General features: G+C 40.9%; 3 protein-coding genes across 11 annotated transcripts in view; 1 reads left to right on the forward strand and 2 right to left on the reverse strand.

Annotated features, from left to right (window-relative positions):
* On the reverse strand, positions 1–8,359 carry LOC140546563 (uncharacterized). Of its 4 annotated transcripts, XM_072669930.1 has the most exons (13): positions 8,160–8,359; positions 7,614–7,748; positions 7,231–7,332; positions 6,876–6,989; positions 6,443–6,550; positions 5,866–5,979; positions 5,258–5,371; positions 4,424–4,513; positions 3,669–3,755; positions 2,580–3,069; positions 2,087–2,227; positions 1,925–1,988; positions 1–1,261 (listed from the first exon to the last, which is right to left on the reverse strand). In XM_072669930.1, exons 2-13 carry the CDS (start codon positions 7,736–7,738, stop codon positions 1,176–1,178), a joined length of 1,635 nt encoding a protein of 544 aa, XP_072526031.1. In that variant the 5' UTR covers positions 7,739–7,748; positions 8,160–8,359; the 3' UTR covers positions 1–1,175. The 4 variants fall into 4 exon arrangements, with proteins under 4 accessions (XP_072526031.1, XP_072526028.1, XP_072526030.1 ...); XM_072669927.1 differs by having other exon boundaries at positions 2,087–2,224; positions 7,614–8,359; XM_072669929.1 differs by having other exon boundaries at positions 2,099–2,227; positions 7,614–8,359.
* Positions 8,360–9,420: 1,061 nt separating this feature from the next.
* LOC140546474 (stonustoxin subunit alpha-like) lies at positions 9,421–15,375 on the forward strand. 6 transcript variants are annotated; one of them, XM_072669757.1, is made up of 9 exons: positions 9,421–9,973; positions 10,141–10,245; positions 10,410–10,514; positions 10,635–10,867; positions 10,951–11,043; positions 11,826–13,823; positions 14,443–14,632; positions 14,716–14,955; positions 15,055–15,375. In XM_072669757.1, the coding sequence occupies exons 2-9, from the start codon at positions 10,178–10,180 to the stop codon at positions 15,068–15,070; spliced, it is 2,943 nt and encodes a 980-aa protein (XP_072525858.1). In that variant the 5' UTR covers positions 9,421–9,973; positions 10,141–10,177; the 3' UTR covers positions 15,071–15,375. The 6 variants fall into 6 exon arrangements, with proteins under 6 accessions (XP_072525858.1, XP_072525859.1, XP_072525860.1 ...); XM_072669758.1 differs by having other exon boundaries at positions 9,421–9,773; XM_072669756.1 differs by having other exon boundaries at positions 9,423–9,470; positions 9,652–10,245.
* Positions 15,376–18,172: 2,797 nt separating this feature from the next.
* The window catches only part of LOC140546550 (uncharacterized), a 35,903-nt gene continuing 29,120 nt past the window's right edge, over positions 18,173–24,955 (reverse strand). Inside the window, exons 18-25 of the mRNA XM_072669903.1 lie at positions 24,483–24,740; positions 24,012–24,266; positions 23,680–23,919; positions 21,078–21,335; positions 20,596–20,883; positions 20,172–20,441; positions 19,920–20,003; positions 18,173–18,952 (exon numbers count right to left, since the gene is read on the reverse strand). Of these exons, the coding sequence (XP_072526004.1) occupies positions 18,886–18,952; positions 19,920–20,003; positions 20,172–20,441; positions 20,596–20,883; positions 21,078–21,335; positions 23,680–23,919; positions 24,012–24,266; positions 24,483–24,740 (1,720 nt within the window). The 3' untranslated portion in view covers positions 18,173–18,885. The remainder of the gene's footprint in view (positions 18,953–19,919; positions 20,004–20,171; positions 20,442–20,595; positions 20,884–21,077; positions 21,336–23,679; positions 23,920–24,011; positions 24,267–24,482; positions 24,741–24,955) is intronic.

Genomic DNA, 24,955 nt, shown 5'->3' on the forward strand with positions numbered 1-24,955 from the left:
TTCGATCAAGCGTTGGAATGTACAGCCACTGTTGTATATAGGGGTTGAAGAGAGACCAATGAGTGGCAACACCATAGACTATACATATATCAGCACTGATGCTTCCCTAGTCAGAGTACCATCAGAATGATTCTGAAGCTGCTATTTTTTTAAAGGTAAATTTGGCACATGATGTTCCTTCAACAGGAACAATGGAGGTCAAGTTGAGAACTTTCAGAGAGAATTTTGTTTCCAGGAGAAGAACACCTCTCCAACTGTTAAGCACAGGGTGGGCCGATCATGCATTGGGTTTGTGCTGCAGCCAGTGGCACAGAGAACATCTCCAAGTGTAGAAGAACAAATTCAATTAAACACCAGCAAATTCTGGAAGCAAACACCACATAGTTTGTAAACAGGATAAAGATGAAAAGAAAAAAAAGCTTCTACAGCAGAATAATGATCCTAAACACGACCTAAGCATCGTAAAACATGCTCTTTAACTTTATGTCCGGTCATCTTTTACTTGCTTAGCTATTTACAGTGATACATTTTGAGCAAAGGACCTAAATTTTGCTCGGTTTGGTTAAAACTGAAAGGTAATGATTAAAAATAATTGTTAATAATGATCGAAAATCATGGGCATGTTTTTCGGCCAAATTATACTGTTGAAAAAATATTAGAAACACCAAACTCCTGAAATGCAAATGCTTAATTCTTGTGTATTTAAGTTTTGTATTGCCGTTTTGCAAACACGTTTTCAGAAGATGTAATCAATTAGGAGAGAACCGTTTTATCTTTGTTTACTAAACCCAAAAGTGCACAGAAACCATAAAATCACAATCAAAGCAAAGAAAAAGAAAAAGAAAAAATATATAAAAACTACAAAAAGATATAAAAATCTGTTCAAGAGTTCAAAAAACTTTCATCCAGTCTTTTAAGACGTGTAAAACCTGTAGCTCTGTCCTTTGGATATATCCTTGCGATCGCTGGTTCAAATCCTGATTGATTATGTACGGACTGGGTAGCTGGTAGTCCAAATTGGGGGTGGTCAGATAAAATATAGGATATATAGGATATATCCTTGCTCCTTCGACAGTCCAGGAATTCTGTGTGTTACCTTCTGGGTTAGCGTAGTTCGCTGGAATGACGGTGGCTTTGTGCATCTGTGTTGAAGGGCTCAGTTTGTTCCCGAAAGTTCATACGAGCAGAAGGTGTTTGAATAAACTGCAAAGACCAAACAGAAAAAACAAAACAAGACAACAGAAGAAAAGCAAGAAGTCTCCTGAAAAAAAAGAAGCACAGCACAAAACTTCAGTGAGCACAAACACCAACCATCGACACAGTGGCTCAGACTCTCAAAATAATCAGCATAAATAATATTTAATAAAAAACAATCTGACTAAACAACAATCACAGGATCGCTGGAAACGAAGCTGTGTTTCATCACTGAAGTGCATTCAAGTTTCGAATCTGAGGTGCGTCAGATCCCCCGTCCCACTGCAGGCCCGAGTGCAACGAGATGGATATATAAAATGAAATATAGGTAATAAAATGAAAAAAGGGGTGAACTTGATAGCCTTTCTTTTTAAAATGATAATAAAACATGCATAGTGTTTTGATTGAATGACAGATGTTGTTTCCAAAGTGCCAAAACAAATTTAAGTCTGTTCCTTTAATTTATTTTTTTATTTTTTTACGTTATCAAATATTATCAAAGGCGATTATGTGTTCATTCTTAGATAAAATAGATACATTCAATTTAACGAAGGAAAACATGACGACATCGCTCGAGATGTTCTGGTTTCCCCAATATACAGAATAAACAATTAACTTCTGTTGAGCACAAGAACCAGTTCAAAAGCTGTGATGTTACAAACTGATTGTGGCAGTGGTTTACATTAGCACTGATGACTTACTTCATTACAATGGCTGTAATAGAACCTACCTTTAGCTTGATCAAGTCTTCTATAATTGCGCTCTGACACATAATCCAGCTCACTCTCAGCTGTCTGTAAAAAAAAGGCAAACAAGAGTCATAATAGTTTAATATACAAATAAAATAGATTGCAAACATTTGCAAGTGAATTGCTGCAATGCTGCTGTATACCTCAGTCCTTACTGTAAGTTCCTGAAGAAGTTGGAGCATCATCTGCTGCTCCCTTAATGCATTGCAAGTGATTAAGCGGGGTTTCCCATATTCAAGCTGCTCTGTAACGTAGACTGGATCCGGGACACTGTTCACAACCTGCTGATTTATTTGTTATGTGCAAAAATAATGTTTTTTTATGATGTTTTTAATGACCACACAAGAAGATGGATGATGTAAAAGTCTATGATATGATCTTCCATTCAAACTTGTGATTTCCTGACCACTGTGTAAAACTAAGGACCAACATGTATCATTCCCTATTCACCCCCTAACTGATACAGCTCATCAGCTGTTTAGAAAGACTGCCAAAACTGCTAGAATATAACATTTTAAATATAATAATATAATATAATATAATATAAATATATATAAGATAAATATATCTATAATGTTTACGTTTTGGGTTGAAATGTTTAGTTAATTAAAAATCACATTCTAGTAATTTACCCACCTCAACAGAAGGTACTTCATGTTTGGACAGTACAGTTTCATGCCCTTCATGCTCATCCATGATGCACATAAGACATTTGAAGGTCTGATCAGTTTTGCAGAAGACCTCTAGAGCTCTGTGGTGCAGCTTGCAGAACCTCTCCTCCAGATCTACAGTTGCGTCCACCAGTGTGTGTCTCTGCAGGGCTGGTACTGTGTAGTGCTGCTTCACGTGGGCTTCACAGTAAGATGCAGAGCAGGTCAGACAGGACTTCACCGCTCTGAGCTTTTTCCCAGTGCAGAAATCACAGGACACATCTTCAGGTCCAGCGTAACAGTGAGCAGGAGGAGCAGGACTGAACCCGGCCTGCTGCAGTTTCTGCACCACTTCAGCCAGAGCTGAGTTTGGGTTCAGTGCAGGACGAGTTTTAAACCTTTTGCTACACTGAGGGCAGGTGTAGCTTCCTTCGGTTGGTTCTGTCCAGTAGGTCTGGAAGCAGGTCTTACAGTAACTGTGTCCAAGGGTAATGGAGACCGGCAGATACAATCAGAAAATATCAGCAACATAACATTTAGTATAGCAGCACTGAAAAAAAATCTGAATGTGAAGCAATTCATGTCAAGACTTGATGTCTGGAAAGCTAAAAGCTAAATGGATGGTGCGAATAATCAACATAGTTTACAAAAAAATTAGGAAATGAGAAAAATTTGGAAAAGAATGAGAAAGACAAAGAAACTACAAGCTAGACTGCTGCTGACCGAATTGTGGGTTTGATACCTGGGCTTGGCAAGCTGCCACTTTTTGGCCCTTGAGCAAGGCCCGTCACCCTCTCTACTTCCCAGGCGTCACAGCATGGGCTGCCCATCCCTCCAGGCATGTGTGCTCACTGTCACTGTGTGTGTTTGTTCACTAGTGTGTATGTGTGTCTGTTTACGGCACAAATGGGTTAAAAGCGGAGGCCAAATCCCATCTGTGTCCAACACTAATGGAGTACATGGTTGTCTTAAAAAAAATAAACTTAAAGTAAACTGTACATATTGAAATAGGAAATGTATCCATACTAAAAAAAACAACAGTAAGAACTTGTTCTGTACTGAAAAGAAAACACACCGTTTGAGCCCAGAGGGTCGATCCGTTAAATGGTAAGAGGCATCAGATGCACATGTTGGAGCTGGAGATGTTGTTTCTAGCTTCATTCTGTTTGTCAAACATATTGATGTAAAAACACAATGTAGAAATACAAAGCAAAATGTTACAGTCTGAGAAATGTTTACAAACATAAATGTCAGGTTTCATCTTTAGTATTTCGTTTGGTCTGAATTAGATACTGTATGTTACCTATAACAGTTCATACAGATCATTCAAATGATATTGCAGTGCATTGCACTGTATCATACTGCATTATATCACACTGCAACATAGTGTTTTGAAATGTACCACGACCTACAGGTAGAGAAAAAGATCAAGATCGTTTCGCTTCGAATATTGTACCGTTATAATGTTTAGTGACGGTATTCGACTGAACTGTAAGCCACCACTAGTGTTATTAACATTCACTCTATAAATGGAGTGTAACAAAAAATGTCTCGGCTGATTCACTACATTCGGCCTATTCAGTGAGCTACACGACAAACCTAATCAAGTTTAGGACAAATCAATGTAAATTTATTTAGGTGTCCAATTATTTTTGTTGCTTGGAAAACAGTGCTGTTTTGACCTTCTACAATCCTTCATGCTTTTGGAAAACTAAAATTAACATATCAACATGTAAGGCACAGAGTCAATAATGTATTTTGCTACAAATTAGACTCTTTCAAATATTTTTGAAACTTTGAATAAAATGTTTTGGGGACTGGTTGACCTACCCATGTTTGAATCCAATGAGCTGATCCATTGATTGATTAGTAGCAACCAATGCACAGGTTGGAGCTGGAAATGCTGCTTCTACCTTCATTCTGTGAAAAAAATTAAATACATATTATTAAATCAACCTCCACCTAAACTGTATAGCTAAAAAAAATGCTGTTATATGTCCAGAGATTTTAGCATAGCAAGTAGGTACAAACTGATAATGTTTTTTGTCCTCTTGTTATCTTATTATACATATCTTTAACATGTATATAGAATTACATGATTCCATAAAATGACAGAATTCCATAATATAATAACAGGTGTGTAAAAGCAACAACTGAAATTAAACAAATATTTCAATTTATTTTTATTATTTTTAGTTACTTGTTAAATATTATGTTTATTTTCCACTCGTTGTTCTAGATTTCTACCCTTGGTTTGAACTATTTTAATGAATCTTGCTTGTTTTATATCTTATTTTACATTACATAAATACGTCTTTTTTCCATTTTTCAATCTATATTTTATGCATCATTCTGGGGATGGGGGAATGTGGTCTTCGTTACAGAGCAGTTTGAATATGGGAAGCCATGCTTGCTGTGCATTAAGAGAGAGCAAAGACAAAGAATCTAGAAAACTAGAATCCAGACTGTTGATGACAGGGTTGTGGTTGTATTTAAAGTCTTAATATTCAAAGATTTTAAATAAACCTTAATTGATTTGTGATTGTTGTAAATTGTACATTGATGAAATTCCCTCATGCATTTAAAAAGTAAGAGATGGCAACGCAAAAAACAAATGTACAAACAACAGTAGTCAAAGAAATGCCACATTTTGCACACATTTACCTTCTGTTTAGAGAGGGATTTTCATTTCTGAAGGTGATGTGTCTATCCATCGAGTTATCACTCTTCATAGAGATGTATGATGAAGCTGGAGTATAAAGTCTCTCCTGGTTCAAACTAGAGGTGTCAAAAAACAAAAAAAGTATGGCGATATTATGTTTTGCAAACCTGTATCAATTCTTAAACACAGTAAAAAAAATATTAATAGTATAGATGTAAAGATTGGTTGCAGACAGTGGTTTTTCACAGTATTACAATATTATATCTCCTTATAATTTAATAGAATTCATTTAATATAACTCCTGTATCGTGCCGACAGGTTCTTGCCAATACACAGCCCTAGTTCAAACTGAGTTTTATAAATAAGAACAGTGTGTTTCAGTGTACAAAGCAACTATATCAGTCTCTACTGAATTCCTCAAGGCATTAGATTTTTTTTTTAATCCAGCCTTTAAATTACATTATATAAAAATACCATAGTCTGTGTGAGGGGATTTCTTTACTGCACTTTTTTAAAAGTACTACTTTCAAGTACTTATGATAGGAAACTTAAAAAAACTGGAAACACAAATGAAAACAAATTTACCAATCACAGACTTTCACACACTTACCTCATATTTAGAGAGGGAGTTTCATTTCTGAAGGTGATGTGTCTATCCACTGACTTTTCACTCTTCATAGAGATGTATGATGAAGCTGGAGAATGAAATCTCTCCTGGTTCAAACTGAGTTTTATATATAAAAAAAAGAATAATGTATTTAGTATTTATAATTACTGTCATTTGGACATTTTATTATAGTTACACAAATCAGTGCTGTGTGGTTTACTGTTACTAAAAAACATTAAATTACATTTACACCACCACAGTGTTACCAAATTTTGCTATGTGATGGAAAACCTCTGCAACCTGTCATGAAACAGGGCTTTAACACTGCAGAATAACTAGTATGTTTAGTGTCACATTAGTAAATGAGGCTGCCTCTTCAGACTAAATATATCACTAATACTGAAGGTAATCAGTGAAACGTTGGATGCTGAGGGTGGTTTGTAGTCTTCTATAAAAGGTTTCTTCTCAGTTAATAGTGTTTGTTTGTGATGTGTTAGTTTAGAATAATCATTTGTCAGTAGTGTAAAAAAATGAAAACTATATCTAACATATCTAATCCAACATAAACATGAGGACTTACAGTGTGACATCATTCCATCCTCTCAAAGTAACTGGTCGACTCACTGACTGATCACTTTTCATCAATATGTTCGATGGGGCTGAAGAAGTAAGTCTTTCCTGGTTCAAACTGAAGTTAACAGAGCAGTTTCAGCTTTTAATCTTTTCTTAGTAATGATCATCACTATGTCAACTTCTTAACAAAGCTTAAGTATAGATATTTTCATAATATAATAAATCATATATATAATAATAAATGGATATAAAAAACTTGCTGAAAGGTATGAAGTAAACATCAAGATTCGTGTGTCACAAGACAATAAGCTTTGTAACATTTTCAGAAAAGCAGCCTTTAACATGCAGGTTATAGCTGTGAAATGTGGGAATTTCATCCCTGAACTTTAAAAAGGTCCACCTTTCCAATGCTTATGACTAAAAACAACACGCATATTTACCTCATATTTGGAGAGGGGGGTTCGTTTCTGAAGATGATGTGTCTATCTATTGACTTGTCGCTCTTCATTGAGGTGTATGATAAAGCTGGTGAATTTAGTCTCTCCTGGTTCAAACTGAGTTTTAAAAACAAAGACAATGTTTTCAGGTATTATAGTTATAATATTTTATAGTTATAAATGTTAAATTATAATTAAGAACATTGTAAAACAGATGCTGAAGGTCATTTGTTGCCCTTGATAAAATATTTTTCTCCTTGATTAATAACGTTGTATCAATTTAGAATAATCATTTGTCAACTGTGTACAAAAATAAAAATACAACATATCCAATCCAACACTTAATGTGAGGACTTACGGTGCAACATCATCCCATCCTATGAATGTATCTGGTCGACCCTTTGACTGGTCACTTGTCATGGAGATGTTGGGCGAAGAAGGAAGTCTTTTCTGGTTCAAACTGAAGTTAAACGAGCAGTTTCTGTTATTAATCTGTAATGATCTATAATCTATAATTATCTTTATTATGTTAACTTCTATTTAATTTCTCTAGGCATCAGAAAATCCTAAGAAAACTAAGGGCTAATCCTGAACTCCTAAAGTCTCTGAGATCTGGATGTGTTACATAAACACAATAGTTTAGATGATGTGGTTCCGTAGTTTTGAATTCAGGTAAGAAGGGATAGGCTTCAGGCCCAAAGAGACAAATAAAGTTCATATAAAGGAAAAATTCTAACTTACTCAAAGTCCACTGTGACATGCATGTTACTGAACGTGACTGACACCTCCACCGACTGGTCACTTTTCGTGTTGACCACAGATCTGGGTGCAGGAACGGTGTCATCATTTTGGACCGTTATCCGCATTTTGTCTTCCCTACTGATAAAAACAGAAGAACACATAAAGAGAACAGAAGTAGAAGGACCTCAAACTCGGCAAAGCGGTGAAGCGAAAGCAGGGAAAGCAAACAAGGTTCGCCCTGACCACTGGCCAGTAATACTAGTAATACAGAGAAAGCCAAACCCAGAGAAGTGATGAACAGGTGCTAGGCTTAAAGCTAACCTCGCTACAAATGTCCCACACACTGACCGCACCGAGAGGACACAGAAACAGACAGCAACACTACCCAAAACTTCAGAAATTATGATATTACAATAGTTTTACAAGTGCTACCTGTCTCCTGTGTAAACCAGTCAATAAAACCTTAGCTTAGCATAGTCAGTGTTTCATTCTGAGACATACTTCTATATCACAGAAGAACTTAACACCCTATGAATGCATCTTAACTCGTTTAAAGGGTGTCGATAACGTGGCAGCTGTCCTGTTCTGACTGAAGACTCGGTTCTCCTGCAGATCCGGCCTGTTCACCAAAACCACTAACGCTATTACATCTTATACGTGTCATTCGTCCTACATAGAGTCAGATATAAAATTATAAAAATGATAGCGCTACTGTCATTCACCAAAGCACGTGTATCTGGAGAGAAAGCCCTCCTCTCTTCTCTTTCACTTTCTGTTCTCCTAAATACAGTAAGAGTCTCTCAGCCCCGCTTCTCCTCACTCTGTAACCATGATGGCTTAACCAGGGAATCAGATCTGCGTAAAATAATCAAACAAACCGTATTAAATTCAATCAAAACATTTAAAGTGAATAATAACTAAAAAAAATAAGCAACAAAAAAATATTAAAAGTAAAACTCAGAAGTTTAAAAAAATAATCTGTGTGATCGTATTATTAATAATTAATAATTAATTAATTAATTAATAATTAATAATAATTATAATTAATATAGATACTGTAATAATTATTTTATCACTATGGCTTTTTTGATATTTTTTGTCCACAGTTCTCTCTGCTGGTTTCTCTTCGCTGCCGGACTTTTAGTTTGAAGTTCTGACTCAAGCCTCTGAGGTGGGCGGGTTTTTCCCCAGGAGTGGCGTTCTCATTGGCTAATAGGCTTTGAGTGACAGCTTAGTGCTCCAGACGTTGCTCAGTGAGGCAAGCGCACAAATTCCGCTTTTGACGGCATTCGCTAAACTAACTTACTTACGACTAACGACGTAAATAATACGTATCTACAAATTAATATATAAATAGATAAATATATAATAAAAGCACATGAATTAAGTGTGTGTGCTCTACCAGACGTTTTGGTGTCCCTCCGATACTAAAAGTGTAAAAGACACCCTGTGTTTCTAAGATTATATTATGTTGTTATATAGAGAAGAGCTAAATTCAAAGGCTATTTTAGGAGAATATGGAAGCAACATAATAATAAACCTGACTTTGCAGTGCATGCTGGGAGTTGTAGTGCAGCGAGTTTGACACACGAGCTAAAAATGAAGATCTTGATCTTAAATAGGCTTAAAAACCACATGATCATGTTCACCCCAACTAAAGTCACATACTGAGAGTTTGTTCCTCGAACAGCAGCTTAAACACTCAATTAATGATTTTAATAAAAGGGCGCCGCTCCTCCGAACAGCCAATCAGACTGCGCTCTCATGTCACCTGATCTGGGTTTTCCCACAACACAGAAACAGGCGTGCAGGCGGATTCCCCACAACCTGCTGAAGAAGTGTGGAGCGTGAACTGCAGTAAGTTTCCATAAAACACTTTTAATGGTTTGATTTGTACTGATGAGGATCGATTAGACACGTGACTGAATCTCTGCACAGCTCTAACCTAGACATCACAGCTTCTGTTCTTCTGAGATCTCTCCACACCTCCAAAGATCAGTCTCAGTAATCTGAGCATTTCCTGCTTCTCACCATCCAGGCCCTTCCAGCCACGTTCAGAGACGTTAAGGGTCTGGACTCTCGGGGTGGTCAGTCCATGGCTCTGAGGACAGCAGCAGCTTCAGCAGTGTGATGCTTCTGTTTTGAAGGCTGCTCTTCTCAGTAAGAGCTTCTGGATCAGCTCCACATCCTTTCAGATATAAAGTGTTCTTCCACAGCAAACACCTGTGGATGTTTACAGATCTGAAGTAAGAACTGATCTAGACAGGTGTGGTGGTCTGCTCGGTTGTCAAGGGTCCTGATTTCCCTGTGTTTCTCAGTTTAGGAAAACTGCTGATCTTTATACAGGTGGATTGTCTGAGGTATCATCTTCTCATACATGAATAATGAGTAGCTTGTAGTTACCTGCATTTCTGACTCCACAGACTTCTGGATATAGTGTATATAAACATCTGGGCACAGCTGTAAACTAAGTATACAGGTAATACTGAGTCGAGGATTAAAAAGGAGTCTCTTCTCACACTCTGAGGCTCAACCGGGACAGAACTACATCATCACACCTCTCTATGAAGAGTGACCGGTCCATGGATCCACCAGTGGTCTTCCATGTGGAGAGAGAGGACCAGGCTCCCAGGTGAAGCCATAGATTGGACTTATTCTCATTCTTTCCCTGACCGTACTTTTAGGTTGTGGCTACTCTTTGGTCATTTGAGACTACAGAGTGACCTCTGTCTTTTTGAGGAAGCAGTTTTTACCACATCAAAAGGTTTGATTCCATATGTTTGATTCTGTACGCAGGAAGAAGCTGGAGAGAACGTCTATGGCGACATGCATGTCTACAAAAAGTGACCAGTCCATGGATCCACCAGCGACCTTCAGAGATGAATCCACTTCAAATAATAGGTACGTCCTCACTTAAGTTCCCGTCCACTCTAAAAGCTACACCATATGTCCACATGTTTATAGACACCTCCTCAAAAGGTTGTGATTTGCATGACATAAACACAGTGAATTATCATCCAGATGTCCAGTGTGTACAGACGAGATGAAGGGGCCAGTGTCCACCCACTGTGGGTACAGTTACTGCAAGACCTGCAGCCAGAACTACGGGAACACACCAACCTATGAAGGGAGCTCCTCCTGCCCTCAGTGTAGAAGGAACTCCGGAAACTGCGCTCTGGCTGAAGTGGTGCAGAAACGTGACGAAGGTGACCGTTATGCTTTCATCTGTGCAGAGCTGGATTTTCATGATGCAGGTCTGTAACGTCTGTCAGTCTGCAGGCACTTCCACGATTACTCAGTTAAACCACTTTAAGAGATTTATTATTTTTCCCTTCAGATTTCAGTCCGGACTTCGTTGAGGTGGCTGCAGTCGGTCGTCCGTTGAAGCTGGGGATGTTGTACGACTGCCGCAGTGATTCTCTCAGCTCAGGTTTGGGCTCACATTGGCTCACATTATTACACCTTAAAATGTTAGGCTGAAAATGTCCCTCTTATGACGTAAAACCAGATCCGTGCATGAGTGGAGCACATAGAGACAGACATGTCCAGCAGCCAGTCATGTTATACCGTTAGTATATAGTAGTGTGTCCCTGTAGCTGATTACATGAGGAGCAACCCTGACTCTGTAGCCCTGACACAACATCAGCAGAGCTGCACTTCTGCTTCTCTTCAGAGTGTATTTCTAAGAGATCTGATGGCAGTAGTTCACTCAGGTGATGCTTATAAGGCCACCTTTACAGCACCATTACATATACACTAGGCATGCACCCATTGCTGACACAGATGTGCAAATGCACACAAACACAGCTTGTCTAGTGCCTGTAGACCCCACAGTGCCTAAAGCCAGGCATGGGCTAAAATGGTATAAAGCCCCTCAGCATTGAGCTGTGGAGCAGTGGAACTGTGTTCTCTGGAATGATGGATGGTGTGTCATCCAGTACTTTTGGGTTTGGGAATTGGGGATGATGATGATGATGATGATGGGGTGGGGTGATCATCATCATGCAGCTCTCATCACTGAATGCAATTACACCCTCACAGCAATGCTTTTCCCAAATCTAGAAGAAAGCCTTCCTTGGACGGTAGAGACAATTACTCCAACAAATCAATGAATAAACAGGTGTCCCAATACTTTTGTCCATATACTGTACTTCATTTCTAGCACCAGTAGTTTTAAAAATATTCTAAATGGTTTGTTCTCTTTTATTCCAGATGTTTTTCTGTGGGATGTTGACACTGTATCATCAATGAAGCTGTCTCTTCCTCGACCCCACACAGATGTGAGGATTTTAGAGGGAGATTCTCTGCAGGAAAGACTCCGAGCTCTGGGCCTGACCACTGCTCTGAGAGCTAGTGTAGTATCAGGGCTGGTGGAGGTGGCTGGAGCTGCTGCCTTTCTGAAGCACCCAACTCAGTCCCAGCTGCAGGACCGAGTCACGCTACACTACAGAACCTCCACCAGGCTGGACATGCTCAGTCACAGACTGCTACGCAATGGAGCTCCTCTCTCAGTGACCAATCAGAGCTCAGCAACACATGTGGTAGTAGCTGTGCTGTACGGAGGCCAAGCGTTTTTCGTCTTTGACAAAGACAGTGAAAGCAGTGATGGTGTTCAAGAGCTGAAGGCCTCAGTTAGCGAGATGATCTCTTGCTCGGGTGCAGCTGACCTTCTCTCCGATCTCAGCAGTGACCGTGAGGAAGCAGGTTGTGCCTCGGATAAATGCTCTGTCTACACTGATGCAGAGGATTTCAGAGGTCTTGTGGACTTTCAAACAGCCGTGAAGCTTTACGGCCATCACCAGAAGCTCTTAGGACCACATGGTGGGAGAGCAGTTCCTCTCACAGCCTGGCTTTACCCTCTGAAGAACCTGGAACAGACACCTGCTTCTGTGCTTCAAGAAATAAGTGATGACTTGCTGCATCGAGCAGAGAGAGTTCTGGACCATCTGGACTTCGTGAGGAGGGATCTGGGGCTTTGTCAGGATATGATGTCTGGTTTCTCTAATCTTGGTGGAATTACCTGGTTTGTAGCTCTGAAGGCCACTCTGTGTCAGTTTGCCCTGCTTCTGCAGCAGTACCAAGCAGCATTTCAGAGAAGACTGGCCTCCTGCATTAGGACCACCCGAGAGAAAGGAGAGGAAGGACAGGAGAGGTTGAGGGACCTTCTGCAGAGGAACAGTCAGGCACCATTCAGTCCACAGAACATGTATCAGTGGCTCCAGAACAAGGATGCTGAAGTGAGGGCTTTGAATGAATGCAGAGCCGCTAACATCACCATTGCGAAATCACACGATGATCTGAAGCGTTTGGTTGAAGATTCCCAAGCTGGCAGAGTGTTGTGCTTCACTCTCACATCGCTGGAGGGTGGAGATCCATTTCTCGCAGCTCTTAAACAGCACATCAGGTTAGTGATTATGGAGAACAGACGAGAGGTACAGCCACCATTCAGGCTTTCTGATACCAGTCAGAAAATCCTGTCTGACCTTCGCTCGTTCCTTTTCACTAGAGAGGCTGAAGAACCTGCAGAGGAAACCAAGTTCATCGCTGCATCTGTGCCTGATGGACGATTTCCAGGCTCCTCGATTCACCTTTACCACTCTGGGAATGGTGTGAGTCAGAATTTGATAGTTGATGTGAGACCAGCAGCTGCAGAAATAGTTGCAGTGACGCGAACCCGTGTTACCCTGAAGCTGCAGAGTGTGGAGATGACCTTCGCTGATCGGTACAGAGTGGAGTACAAAGCAGTGAGCTGCAGAGGAGCGACTGTCCTCAATACGGGATGGAAAACCATTGAAATCTGGAGAACTGGATCAACTTCTGTAGTTCTAGGGATTAAACCAGAGACCCAGTACCAGCTCAGATATGCTGTAATGGACAGTAACAGCATGAGTGACTACAGCAGAATCACAGAGTTCCAGACACCTCCTAGATCCAGACCTGGACGGCCTACAGTGCTTAAACAGAATACAGACTCTCTCACTGTTACCTGGCAGAGCGCTGAAGCTGATGGAGATTCTCCTGTTCTCCGCTACATGGTGGAGTACATGGAAGCTGGTCTGGAGGGCTGGCAGTCTGTTCTAACAGAGGGTCCTGAGTGTGAATACACCATAACTCTCCCCTACAGCACCTGCTACAGAGTCAGAGTCTCTGCTGTCTATGGAGAGGAAGACACCAGTAAACCCAGTGAGGAAACTGCAGTGGCATTAGATGGTAAGCTGCTTGTGAAACATTCAATCTCTTTCTGTTGTCTATACACTATGTCCAAATGTTTGTGGACACCCTTTCTAATGAATGCATTGTTCGGCAACTTTAGGTTGCACCCATTGCTAAAACATAGATGTGCAAATGCACACACACAGCTTGTCTTGTCCCTATAGAGAAGCACTACCAATAGAATAGAATAGGACTCTCTGGAGCAGATAAACATCATGAACCTATTAGCACCATGCTGCCCAGTGTCAGGCGTGGGCTAGAGGGGTATAAAGCCCCCCAGCATTGAGCTGTGGAGCAGTGGAGGAACTGTGTTCTCTGGAATGATGGTGGTTATCTATCTGTATATACAAATGGGAGTTGAGTTGGGGATGATGAGTTAGGGTGGTAATCAATCATCCAACATCCTGACCTCACTAACGCAGCAGTGCAATCAGATCCTCACAGCAATGCTCCTCCAACATCTAATCGGAAGTCTTTTTCTCTGGATAGTAGAGACAGTTACTCCAACAAAAGCAGGATCAGCTCTTTTTAATATTGTTGATTTCAGAAGAAATGATGTTTGAGCAGATGTCCCAATACTTTTGTCACTATAGTGTGAATATTGCTTTACTGATAGTTCCTGTTCCAGTGACCACTGAGGACCTTCCACTTGTCCAGAGCAGAACACCGTGGCTGAAGGGGGAGCTGTCCAGCGTTCTGAGAAGGTTGGCTTCTCTGCTGAAGCTCTGGAAAGTCCAATGCATGAAGCTTCTCGAATCTACGATGGAGGTCCAGTTTCTCTCTGTTCTTCTGCATCTCAACATCAGGTCCCGTGTTTTCAATTTAGTCTACATCTAAATCTTACTTTTACTAATATAATAATCATTCAATATTTCTCAATCATTTCTAGGGTGTCTGACGAGACTCTCCTGCAGCTGGTTTTCTTGGTGTATGAAGCTCAGGAGGGGGAGTTTACTCACAGTTTCCTACAGAAAGTAGGTGGAGACCTGAGTTCCTGCTCTCTGCAATGGAAAGTGATTCAGTATTTCCTGCAGTATCACACCGTCACTGTGGACTTCAGGAAGAGCAGCATTAAACAGCAGAACATCCGAGAACTTCTCACTGTACTGGACCGAGTTCAGCTCAGAAGGTAAGATCTACCTGGTACAGAAGTTTTAATGGCACCAGGTTGTTGACTGTATTGATGAGGGGCAGTTCAGCGACGTGTTGTCTGTGTGTGTTTTCCCAGAATCCTTTTCTCCTGAAGCGCCATTCATCCGGTCAGCTGTGTCTGCTGACTGAGTGCTGCAGCAGTGGATTCCTGATCTCCTCAGTAGAGAAGGAGAGACAGGCTCAGCGAGCCCAGCAGCGGACTGAACCTGTGCTACGTACTTTGCGCAGTGAGCTTCGTGAATCGGCCCGACAACACCAAACCCGTGGAGCTGTGTAGCTGTGTACATCATCTGCATTGCAATTTAATATAATAACAATTTCATTGTTAAATGAGTGTGAAATGAATGTGTTTTTTTATAAATAACAGAAAATAATGAATGAATGTATTATTATTTTTATAATTGCTGTTGTGTATTTTTGTTTAATTATATCTGTATTAAATATATAGTATATTTCTGGAAAGGAATACTTTACCTATCACACCTCACATATCTGTAAAATAGATTTTATGGTTAATTTCTAAACAAATTAAAAAGACAGAAAATGAAGGTAGGAAATGCTGCCACCCGGTGGTGAACACGGTGTTGTTGACAGCGTGTTGAGGGCAGTTCAGCGACGTGTTGTGTGTGTGTGTGTGTGTGTGTGTGTGTGTGTGCTCAAACTGACACATGTTGATCAAATTAGATGTTATATTTCTCCTTATAGAGTTTGTGTAATAAAGGTATTAAATTATGAATTAAATATATAAATTAAATGAGCTCTAGTGTCCCCAGACCACTGGAGCTGCGCAGCGCACACACCATCTGCATTACAATGTAATATATGATAAATAATTTAATTCTTATTCCAAATATTTTGAGAATTTCCCTACTGTAGGACTAATAAAGTATTATCTTATCTTAAATCAAATTAATACATTCATTATTGAGAAATTGTTTTTATAAATAGAAAAAAAAGTTATTAATTAATTAATGGTGTATGTTTTTATTATATCTGTATTAAATATATAGTATTATTCTGGAAAGGAATGCTGTACTTATCACACTTAAAATAGATTTTATGGTTAATCTCTGTAAAAATAAAAAAAGACAGAAAATGAAGGTGTGAAATGCTGCCACCCGGTGGTGAACACGGAGAACAGCACCCCGTTCTGTGGTTAATAGCACTGTTGTTGACTGTGTTGATGAGGGGCAGTTCAGCGACGTGTTGTGTGTGTGTGTGTGTGTGTGTTGTGTGTGTGTGTGTGTGTGTGTGCTCAATCTGACACATGTTGATTAAATTAGATGTTATATTTCTCCTTATAGAGTTTGTGTAATAAAGGTATTAAATTATGAATTAAATATATGAATTAAATGAGCTCCAGTGTCCCGTTCTCTCTGTTTTGGGGCGTTTATTCATCAGCACTATATTTACCGTAATGACCAGAGTGAACGCGCCTCAGGATTTAGAGCTGGGGACTTCACTATGAATCGCTGTATGTTCAGGATCGACCCCACAACCCCAGACCCCTGGAGCTGCGCAGCGCACACACCATCTGCATTACCATGTAATATATGATAAATAATTTAATTCTTATTCCAAATTAATACATTAATTACTGCGGCATTTTAATACATAAAAGAAAAACTATTAATTAATGAATGGTGTATGATTTTGATTAATTATATCTGTATTAAATATATAGTATATTTCTGAATATGGAATACTCTACCTATCACACTTCATATCGTTGTAAATGAGATTTTATGGTTAATCTCTGAACAAATAAAAAAAGACAGAAAATGAAGGTGTGAAATGCTGCCACCCGGTGGTGAACACGGAGAACAGCACCCCGTTCGGCTGCAGGGCTAAACTAGCTCTCTAACTAAACTCACTCACTGTATAAATTATACACATGTTCGACCCCTAAACATGCTGTCATGTGTGTATATATATATATATGAAGCGTCATTCATCCGGTCAGCTGTGTCTGCTGACTGAGTGCTGCAGCAGTGGATTCCTGATCTCCTCAGTAGAGAAGGAGAGACAGGCTCAGCGAGCCCAGCAGCGGACTGAACCTGTGCTACGTACTTTGCGCAGTGAGCTTCGTGAATCGCTTTGACACGTGTGTGAATCACAGAACTGGTGTTGCTCGTGAAGTGCGTTGCTAAGCACTGCTCCAGTGAACCGCACGTGTGCTTTGTGAACCGAGTGGATAGGAGTGCAGTGTGTGATTAATGGACAACTGATTCGGTTCAACTGAATCAGACTGAATCAGATTAGAACCCTTAATATAATAATAACTGTAATAAAAAGCATGGACATGAAAGTTTTTTTCACCAAAGTGAAGCCATAGCTGGTTCCAGTATAATGTGTAGCTCCGCCCACCCCATATATTTAGTGAAAAACCAGCCACGCCCATCTTCCCCATCTCATTTTCCTCCTCTACACTGTTTTTTCAGTAGCTGTAATTTGGGATAATTAGTTTTAATTAATTAATTAGTTTTCTCTGTGTCAATACTGGCCTGTTTTTAATTTAGTTATATGTATCATTTTAAACTCTGCTCTATCGTAAGGAGGCGGGGTTACACTTAGGAATGAAGTGATTGACAGCCTTGGCTGGAAGAGAGCGCCTGCAGGACCCGAGCTGTAGTTCAGCGATCTGGGAACTGGATTAATAGTCGCATGATTTAACTACTGTCACAATTTACTGCTGTTTAATGTGGGTGTTTGGACAGCCGGGTCGTGTTGTCCTGTAGGTGGTATTAACAGACACTCTGTAGAAAGTTCTCTGCAGTGTTTGTCTGATGTTTGTGTAAAATGGTCAATGAGATCTAATCAGATCTCGGCCAGTGCTCTGTCCAGATCTACTTTGTGGTCTGGACCGAGTCTAAATTCTGTTTAAACCAGTATATGCTCTTCTTTTAATGGTCACCAGTGCAGCTGACTCAGGGTTTAACTGGACTGTAGTAGCCTCGGTTTGTCTCAGCAGCAAACAGAGCAAACTGAGCTGAGCTCCGGTTCTGTAATTTGATGGAAATGTAAATCGCTTCGTAACACAATGTTTGGAATAAGCTCTAATAAGCTGTGTCCTAAATGCCTGGAATGTGAGATGTGTTAGGAGGCCCTAAGGAGGAGAATCTGTGAACCAAGTTTTAACATCAGAAATGATCTGATCAGAAGAACACGACCATCATAACAATATTTCAGTTTTTATTTGATTACTTTCAGAAGGAGCTTTCACAGAAAGGATGTATATTTTTAGCAGTACAGTACAGAGAAATGTAATGTACATCAGTAACAGATACTGAAAGGGAATAAATAAGGACACAGTGTGGAAGATAAAAAGTAGGACTGATGATTAGGAAGTAACTGTACAGAGTATTTAGTACTGTACAGAGGATTAAGCCTCATCATTTAAAACCTTGGACAATAAAAGAGTTTCTGCTTGTAAAAAATGCACAAAAATCTCTCAATCTGACAAAAGTGGTTGATCATTTTAGTACAAAACATCCAGTGAGTCTATTGTTACGACCCTGTGTGTCCTCTGCTGGCTGCTGGTGGAACAGGTGTGGGTTAGGAGATGCACCTGGGATGAATTGAAAACTGCGGGTTTATAAGAGACGTGCTGCTCAGATCCAGCGTAGACTCTCAGGAGTGTTGGTAGATCCTGAAGACCCCAGATGACCTTGGATCAGGGGTGGCGATCATTATATCCCCTAGACACCTCTAAAAAACTAGAAACTAGAAACTCTTTAATAGCCCAATAAAGTAAATCATATCTACATATATCCTATGGTTTTCTCTTTTACATGTTGCTGTCTTCCACAGGCCAGTAACACTATACACAGGTATACACAGTGTTTATGTGATATAACATAACATCATGATGATGTAATGAAATCACTGCAGTGGTGATATACTAACATCACCAGATCTCGAAGCGCCGGTCTGAGAGGAACAGCTGTCTGTCTGTGATCCTGTTGTTGAAGAGTCTGTAGACACACACACACACACACACTTATTACTACTCTACTAGAGCCACATTGTAAGGAAACACTAACACACTAAAATCAGGAAAACTGGAACTGTCAGATTTTAAGATCACCAACGGCAGAACTCAGAACAGCTAGACCTCCTAGGGGATTCTAGTAGCGTGTCAGTGCAAAGCTAACAGCAACTCAACATTTCTTGTCTGTTCTAAATGAAACATGGACATTTAAAGCTGGTGGAGGACACACTTGTGAAGCTTGTGGAGGACACACTTGTGAAGGTTGTGGAGGACACATTTTATGGCATTTAGCAGACGCTCTTATCCAGAGCGACTTACAAGGTTACTCGTATTACAGAGGTGGGCCAATGTAGTGTTAGGAGTCCTGCCCAGGGACTCTTATTGGTGTAGCACAGCATAGTCACCCAGACCGGGAATCGAACCCTGGTCTCCCACATGGTGTTGTTGTAACGCAATGGTAGGTGGTGGTGTTATCTGTTGCGCCACACCAACCACTAGTGGACACACTTGTGAAGCTTGTGAAGGACACACTTGTGAAGCTTGTGAAGGACACACTTGTGAAGCTTGTGAAGGACACACTTGTGAAGCTTGTGGAGGACACTCCATGCCTGGTTTAAAGTTAGTAACCGACTTTAACATCACAATATTTTATCCTGTACGTTTCAGTTTAACAGCGACTATTTCACTAGAGAACATTCATCACTGTTCTTCAAAACTGCCTAAATCCTGGATAGATTATCAGTACTATTCACAGTCAGTGACGTATGAAAAACCTCCAGAACACATAGCCCATTTGTTGCCAGTCATAGATGCAAGAAGTCTGTAATACTTCCAGATTTAAAACAAGTGTCATTCTAAACTTAAAAAAAAAAGAATTGACAGAAAAAGGCTCTAATGGGTTCCCCGCTGACTATAATCTATTAGACATCCGATTGAAGAAGCGCACTCACCGCACAGTCTGAGTGTTGCTGCTAACAGAGACAACATGGTAAATTCTCTTTGCTGAGACATCAGTGATGTCGTTGTGGCTGAGACTGAAATAAAGCAGACGGTAATTATCACACTGTCCTGATTCCTAAAGCATCTCAAACATTCAATCAGACCTTCATCCATATTTACAAAAAACTAAATCACATCATAGAGACACTACAAAAAAAGGTTTGTATGCCCTATAAATTAGCCCCTCCCCCCTTTCCACTCACTCCAGTATGCAGGTTTTGTGCAGGTGTGGAAGCAGCAGCTCCAGGCAGTGGTCAGTGATCTGGCAGTGGCCGAGGTCCAGTTCTGACAGCCCTTCCGAATGTTCCAGAAACAGCGCCAGTGACCTACAGGCCTGCAGGTCCAACCGGGTCTGACTGAGGTCCAGTTCTTCTCCCAGAGCCAGAGAAAGAGAGGCAGCGCGCCTCACACACTCCAGCTCAGTCCCCACATGGACAAGAGCCAAGAACTGAAGTAGCAGAGCTTTACTGCAGCTGAGACAGAGATGATATTCACAAATATATACAGTTAGGAAATCAAACACACCTCAAACTGTTCTTCATTCTGATCTTCTCATGTTATAAATTCCATAAGAGATGTTCTAGACTGTTTCTCCAGTGTGTGTGGAGCTCTGAGTGTGTATCTTACCGAAGTCTGACTGTGTGTAGAACACTAAAGAGCTGCTCCACTGCAGCCTCCTCCATCTCACAGTCCTGCAGAATGAGCTGAGTGTGTGTGGGGGCTCTCTGGATGACCATGGAGATGACTCTGCAGTCCTTAGTGCTCAGAGTGTGTGTCTGTGTGTGTTCTGCAAGGTCCATAGCGAAGCTGCAGGATAAGTCCAGTCTGTGCTGCAGAGCAGAGAGCAGAGCAGCTGCTGCCCCCTGCTGGACACTGCAGCAGTGGATCAGCCTCAGTAACAACAGCCTGTCCACACTGAGAACACACACAGTCACAGTCAGAGACAAAAGTGGACATTAAAACACATCATTAATCTCAGGAGAGGTTCTCTGATGTTCTAGCAACAACTGGACTGTGAGTCCAAAACAGAACCAAAAGCATTCACTTTTAAGAGCAGACCCATCTGCTGGATTATTACTAGTCTGTTCAACAGAGCAACAGCTACAAACCTGAGGTGGGAGACATGGTTGAGTAGAGGCACAATGCTCTCTAGCTCCCCCTCTGGTATGGAGGCCCACAGCAGGCTGAGAGAGACTGTCCTGCAGTGCTGGAGGGTGAAGCGCAGGGCAGCACAGTGGACAGTGTCCAGCTCTCTGCTGTTCAGGTTGATGCAGTTCTCTGTTGAACTCAGCAGGCTGGACACACAGTGAGCAGAGCCGGTCTCATAGATCTCTCTGATGATGGAGAGCAGAAAGCTGGAGTTCAGCCTGCGGAGAACACACAAAATAATACAGGGTAAGATGACATCCTGCACATAATAATTAGGGTTACACATTGGGCCCAGCCTATTCTCTTTACCCATATTCTAATCACCTACAACCCTGCAAGCTCTTCACTGGGGTGATCAGGTAGGCAACTCCATTCGTCAAGGTTTTGCTGAATTAAGCCCTGCTGTGGCCTGGTGGCCCAGACCAATCACCCTTCACGCTCACGTCACTGACCTTTTATTTAACTTCGACAATCAACCATAGAACCACATTGGCTTACCCGGTGATTAAGGTTGTACCTAGCACCACTGGCACCACTAATGCATCCTCAGTGCCACTAATTCCATGTGGAGTTTATAAACAATCTCAACACTTCATCTGCGGTTGGTTGGCAAGAGTTTGGTAAGAGTAAGGTAAGTCATGTAAGACAGTTGTGCAAAAGGTTCAGAGATCACTGCCTTGCACAAACAAGGAAAAGGATACAATAAGATAGCAAAGGCACTAAATGTTCTTCAGGATCCAACTGGAAGCAGAGTTCAAAGTTAAAGGAACACTGGCTTTACTATTTGGATTTGGCAAAAAAAGGATGCCATAACCAGCTGTCACCAGATTAATGAGGTGGCAGATGGTCAAAAAGCAGATTTCTGTTTGCACAGTAAGGCACATACTACACACTGAACAGCTCTACTGACCCAAAAGTAGAAGAAAAGCTGAAAAGCATGCTAATGTATAAAATACATATGCATTTTTTACTTACATATGAGTAATTTAGTACCTCCTTCTACCAACAGGTTCCATTTTACCAATATTCACATCTGCACTTGCTCTCATTACACTGCCCTTTGCTCTTCTTATGTTTCAACATCTCATCTCCAGTGCATGACTAACAACATGTGTCTTCACTGACCCACTGCTCCAGGTTTTGCAGAGTTGGAAAGACATGATAAGTAGTTTCCAACAGAAATGTGACACATTTCGCATCTATCGTCCATAACTCCCACTAGGTGAATCTCTGCTTCTCTACAGTTTCCCATCTGAGGCACAGCCTGTTTTCCTTGTTTTCCTCATGCAGTTGTACACTGTATGTCCTCTACCCCTGCTCGAATAAAGCTAGTAACCATGTGCATTCTCTCTGGTGACATGGCCTTGCTGAATGCTTTCCCCTAATCACCCGACCTTAGCCCTGCCCTCCCACTTTGCACCTACCCCATTACATCCCTGTGCTCGAACGCCTCCCAGGGATCCACTTTCAGCCTGCTTTTGTCTTCTGACCCTAGCTATAATTTAACTCCTCAACTAAGCTAGTCAGCAGTAGCTCCAGCACCACTCTCCCAAACCATGCCATACTATTAAGACAACTAACCTTTCATGTACCCTGCAAAAACTCCAGCAGCACTGCTGTGTCTGAAACCAGTGCAACACACACCATCTCACCACCACCACCACATCAGTGTCACTACAGTGCAGAGAATGACCCACCCTGTTCTGTGGTGGTCAGTCCTGTGGGGCCCTACTCATTAAAGAACAGGGTGAAAGGAGGATAACAAAGTATGCAGAGAAACAGCTGGACTACAGTCTGGAATGATAGAAGTACACAGGGCTCCTATATGGTAAGTGGAGCTGATCGAGGGTCAGGTGCATTACAAACCAGGGGTGGTCATAATATTCTGATATGAATGCGTAATATATAAACAATAATGAGCACATTAAAAATGTTATGAATTTGTTGGTCTAATAGTTGAAAAGCAGCTCCTGCACTGTACTACACTGTACTGGAGTCTGCTCCACCAACAGTGGTATAATTTGTGATTTTAACGAAATACCTCTCATCACAAAGAATTGTCCTTATCAGACAATAATATAGCCTCTGGTCAAACGCCCTCTAGTGGTCATTCTGCAGATGGAATGTAAATCTACTGAATTTTTTAAATGGCATAAAACTTTCACTCTGTCACAGTGCGTTCAAGCCTTTCTGCATTTCTGTGTTTTGTGTTTTTATTGCTACATAAAAGATATACAAGACATGGATTCTTGTGGGGTACTCCTGTGTGTGTTTTGTTTTTCACAAGAAAGTGTGCAAGCTTATTTACAAAAAAACTACAAAAAAGGATTTGGGGTTTAGAATACAATTGTCAAGTAACTGCAACATCAGTGAAGCATCTCATTATTATTGTGGCTTACAAAATATCTACCTCCAAATATCAAATAGAAACAACCAGATACAAACACTGGACATAAATGAACACTGGAGTATGGACTTATTCATGCCAGCTCTAGAACTGGTGTACCATATAAAAGATTTGCACATGCCTGTTAATCTACACACTGCCGTACATTCTCTTACCTTCTGAGCTGAACTCGGTCCAGTACAGTGAGAAGTTCTCGGATGTTCTGCTGTTTAATGCTGCTCTTCCTGACGTCCACAGTTACTGTGTGATACTGCAGGAAATACTGAATCACTTTCCATTGCAGAGAGCAGGAACTCAGGTCTCCACCTACTTTCTGTAGGAAACTGCGAGTAAACTCCCCCTCCTGAGCTTCATACACCAAGAAAACCAGCTGCAGGAGAGTCTCTTTAGACACCCTACACACACACATTAAATTAATAGTTAGATAATGCAATTTATTATTTAGTTAAAAAACACCTTGACTAATGCAATGGAAAAACATGGGAACCTGATGGTGAGATGGTCCTGGAGACACAGTAGGACAGTGAGAGACTGGGCCTCTATTGTGTGTTCAGTCAGATTGAGACACTGGACATTCCAAACTCTCAGGAGAGAAGCTAAGCTGCTCAGGACTCTGGACAGTTTATCTCCTGTCCACGTTGTTCTGCTCTGGATGAGTGAAAGTTCCTCAATGGTCACTGGAGCAGGAGCTCTTACTGCTCTCAGAGCTCGCTCCACTTTCACCACCATACCAGCACTCAGCCTAAAACATCACAGAGTAGAGAAAAAGGATCAATCCACTGTTTGATAACAGGCCATAATAAACTGTCTATCACCAGTTTTTAGAGTTTCAGCCCAGTTTAGATGGGGAGGATATTTAAGAAATAAAGATACACACTGTTTACCCTCATGATTGGTTAGAAAACAGCCTACTGCTGAAGAACGAATCAACTAAATTTTGCACATAATTTGTATTTACTTGAGAGTACGCAGGTGTGTGATGTGTCTGAACAGACATCTGGTTCCTCTGAGAGAGATGGCTTGTGGGTTTAGGGTGAGGTTGAGTTTGGAGGCCGAGCGTTGCAGCACTCTCCCCACAGCTCTGCAGCAGGAGGTGGGTAACTTTCCTTCTAGAGAGAGAGTGAAGTCCAGGGCCTGAAGCAGAAGAGTCATCAGCTCGGTGTCCGTTGCTGACTGTAGTGCTTTACACAGAGACGGGACGAACTGATCAGCATCTCTGAAACAGAAGGAATATATAAATAAGTAGTAGGTGGTACGGGTCTTAAGCGCTTGCTGTCACACAAAATCAAAACATGTCGAAAATTTACAAAAGAAACTTTAAATGGAAGTCAATAATTTTGTAACATTTATTTTGGTCTATGTATCATTCAATTCTTCTGTTTGTGAGCTCTATTGTAAAAATGTAAATCGGTCTGAATAAATAACAGGGTC

Source organism: Salminus brasiliensis, chromosome 24 (assembly GCF_030463535.1).
Source record: "Salminus brasiliensis chromosome 24, fSalBra1.hap2, whole genome shotgun sequence".
NCBI classification, from domain to species: domain Eukaryota; kingdom Metazoa; phylum Chordata; class Actinopteri; order Characiformes; family Bryconidae; genus Salminus; species Salminus brasiliensis.

Bases quoted from the DNA above. Each gene is read 5' to 3' on its own strand.
- LOC140546474 (XM_072669757.1), top strand. From the start codon at position 10,178: ATGAAGAGTGACCGGTCCATGGATCCACCAGTGGTCTTCCATGTGGAG. The intron at 10,515-10,634 runs GTACGTCCTCAC...ATTATCATCCAG, and splicing joins GAATCCACTTCAAATAATAG to ATGTCCAGTGTGTACAGACG. The intron at 13,824-14,442 runs GTAAGCTGCTTG...CTTTACTGATAG, and splicing joins AACTGCAGTGGCATTAGATG to TTCCTGTTCCAGTGACCACT.
- LOC140546563 (XM_072669926.1), bottom strand. From the start codon at position 7,774: ATGTGTTCTTCTGTTTTTATCAGTAGGGAAGACAAAATGCGGATAACG. The intron at 5,980-6,442 runs GTAAGTCCTCAT...TATAAAACTCAG, and splicing joins GGATGGAATGATGTCACACT to TTTGAACCAGGAGAGATTTC. The intron at 1,989-2,086 runs GTATACAGCAGC...TTTTTTTTACAG, and splicing joins AACTTACAGTAAGGACTGAG to ACAGCTGAGAGTGAGCTGGA.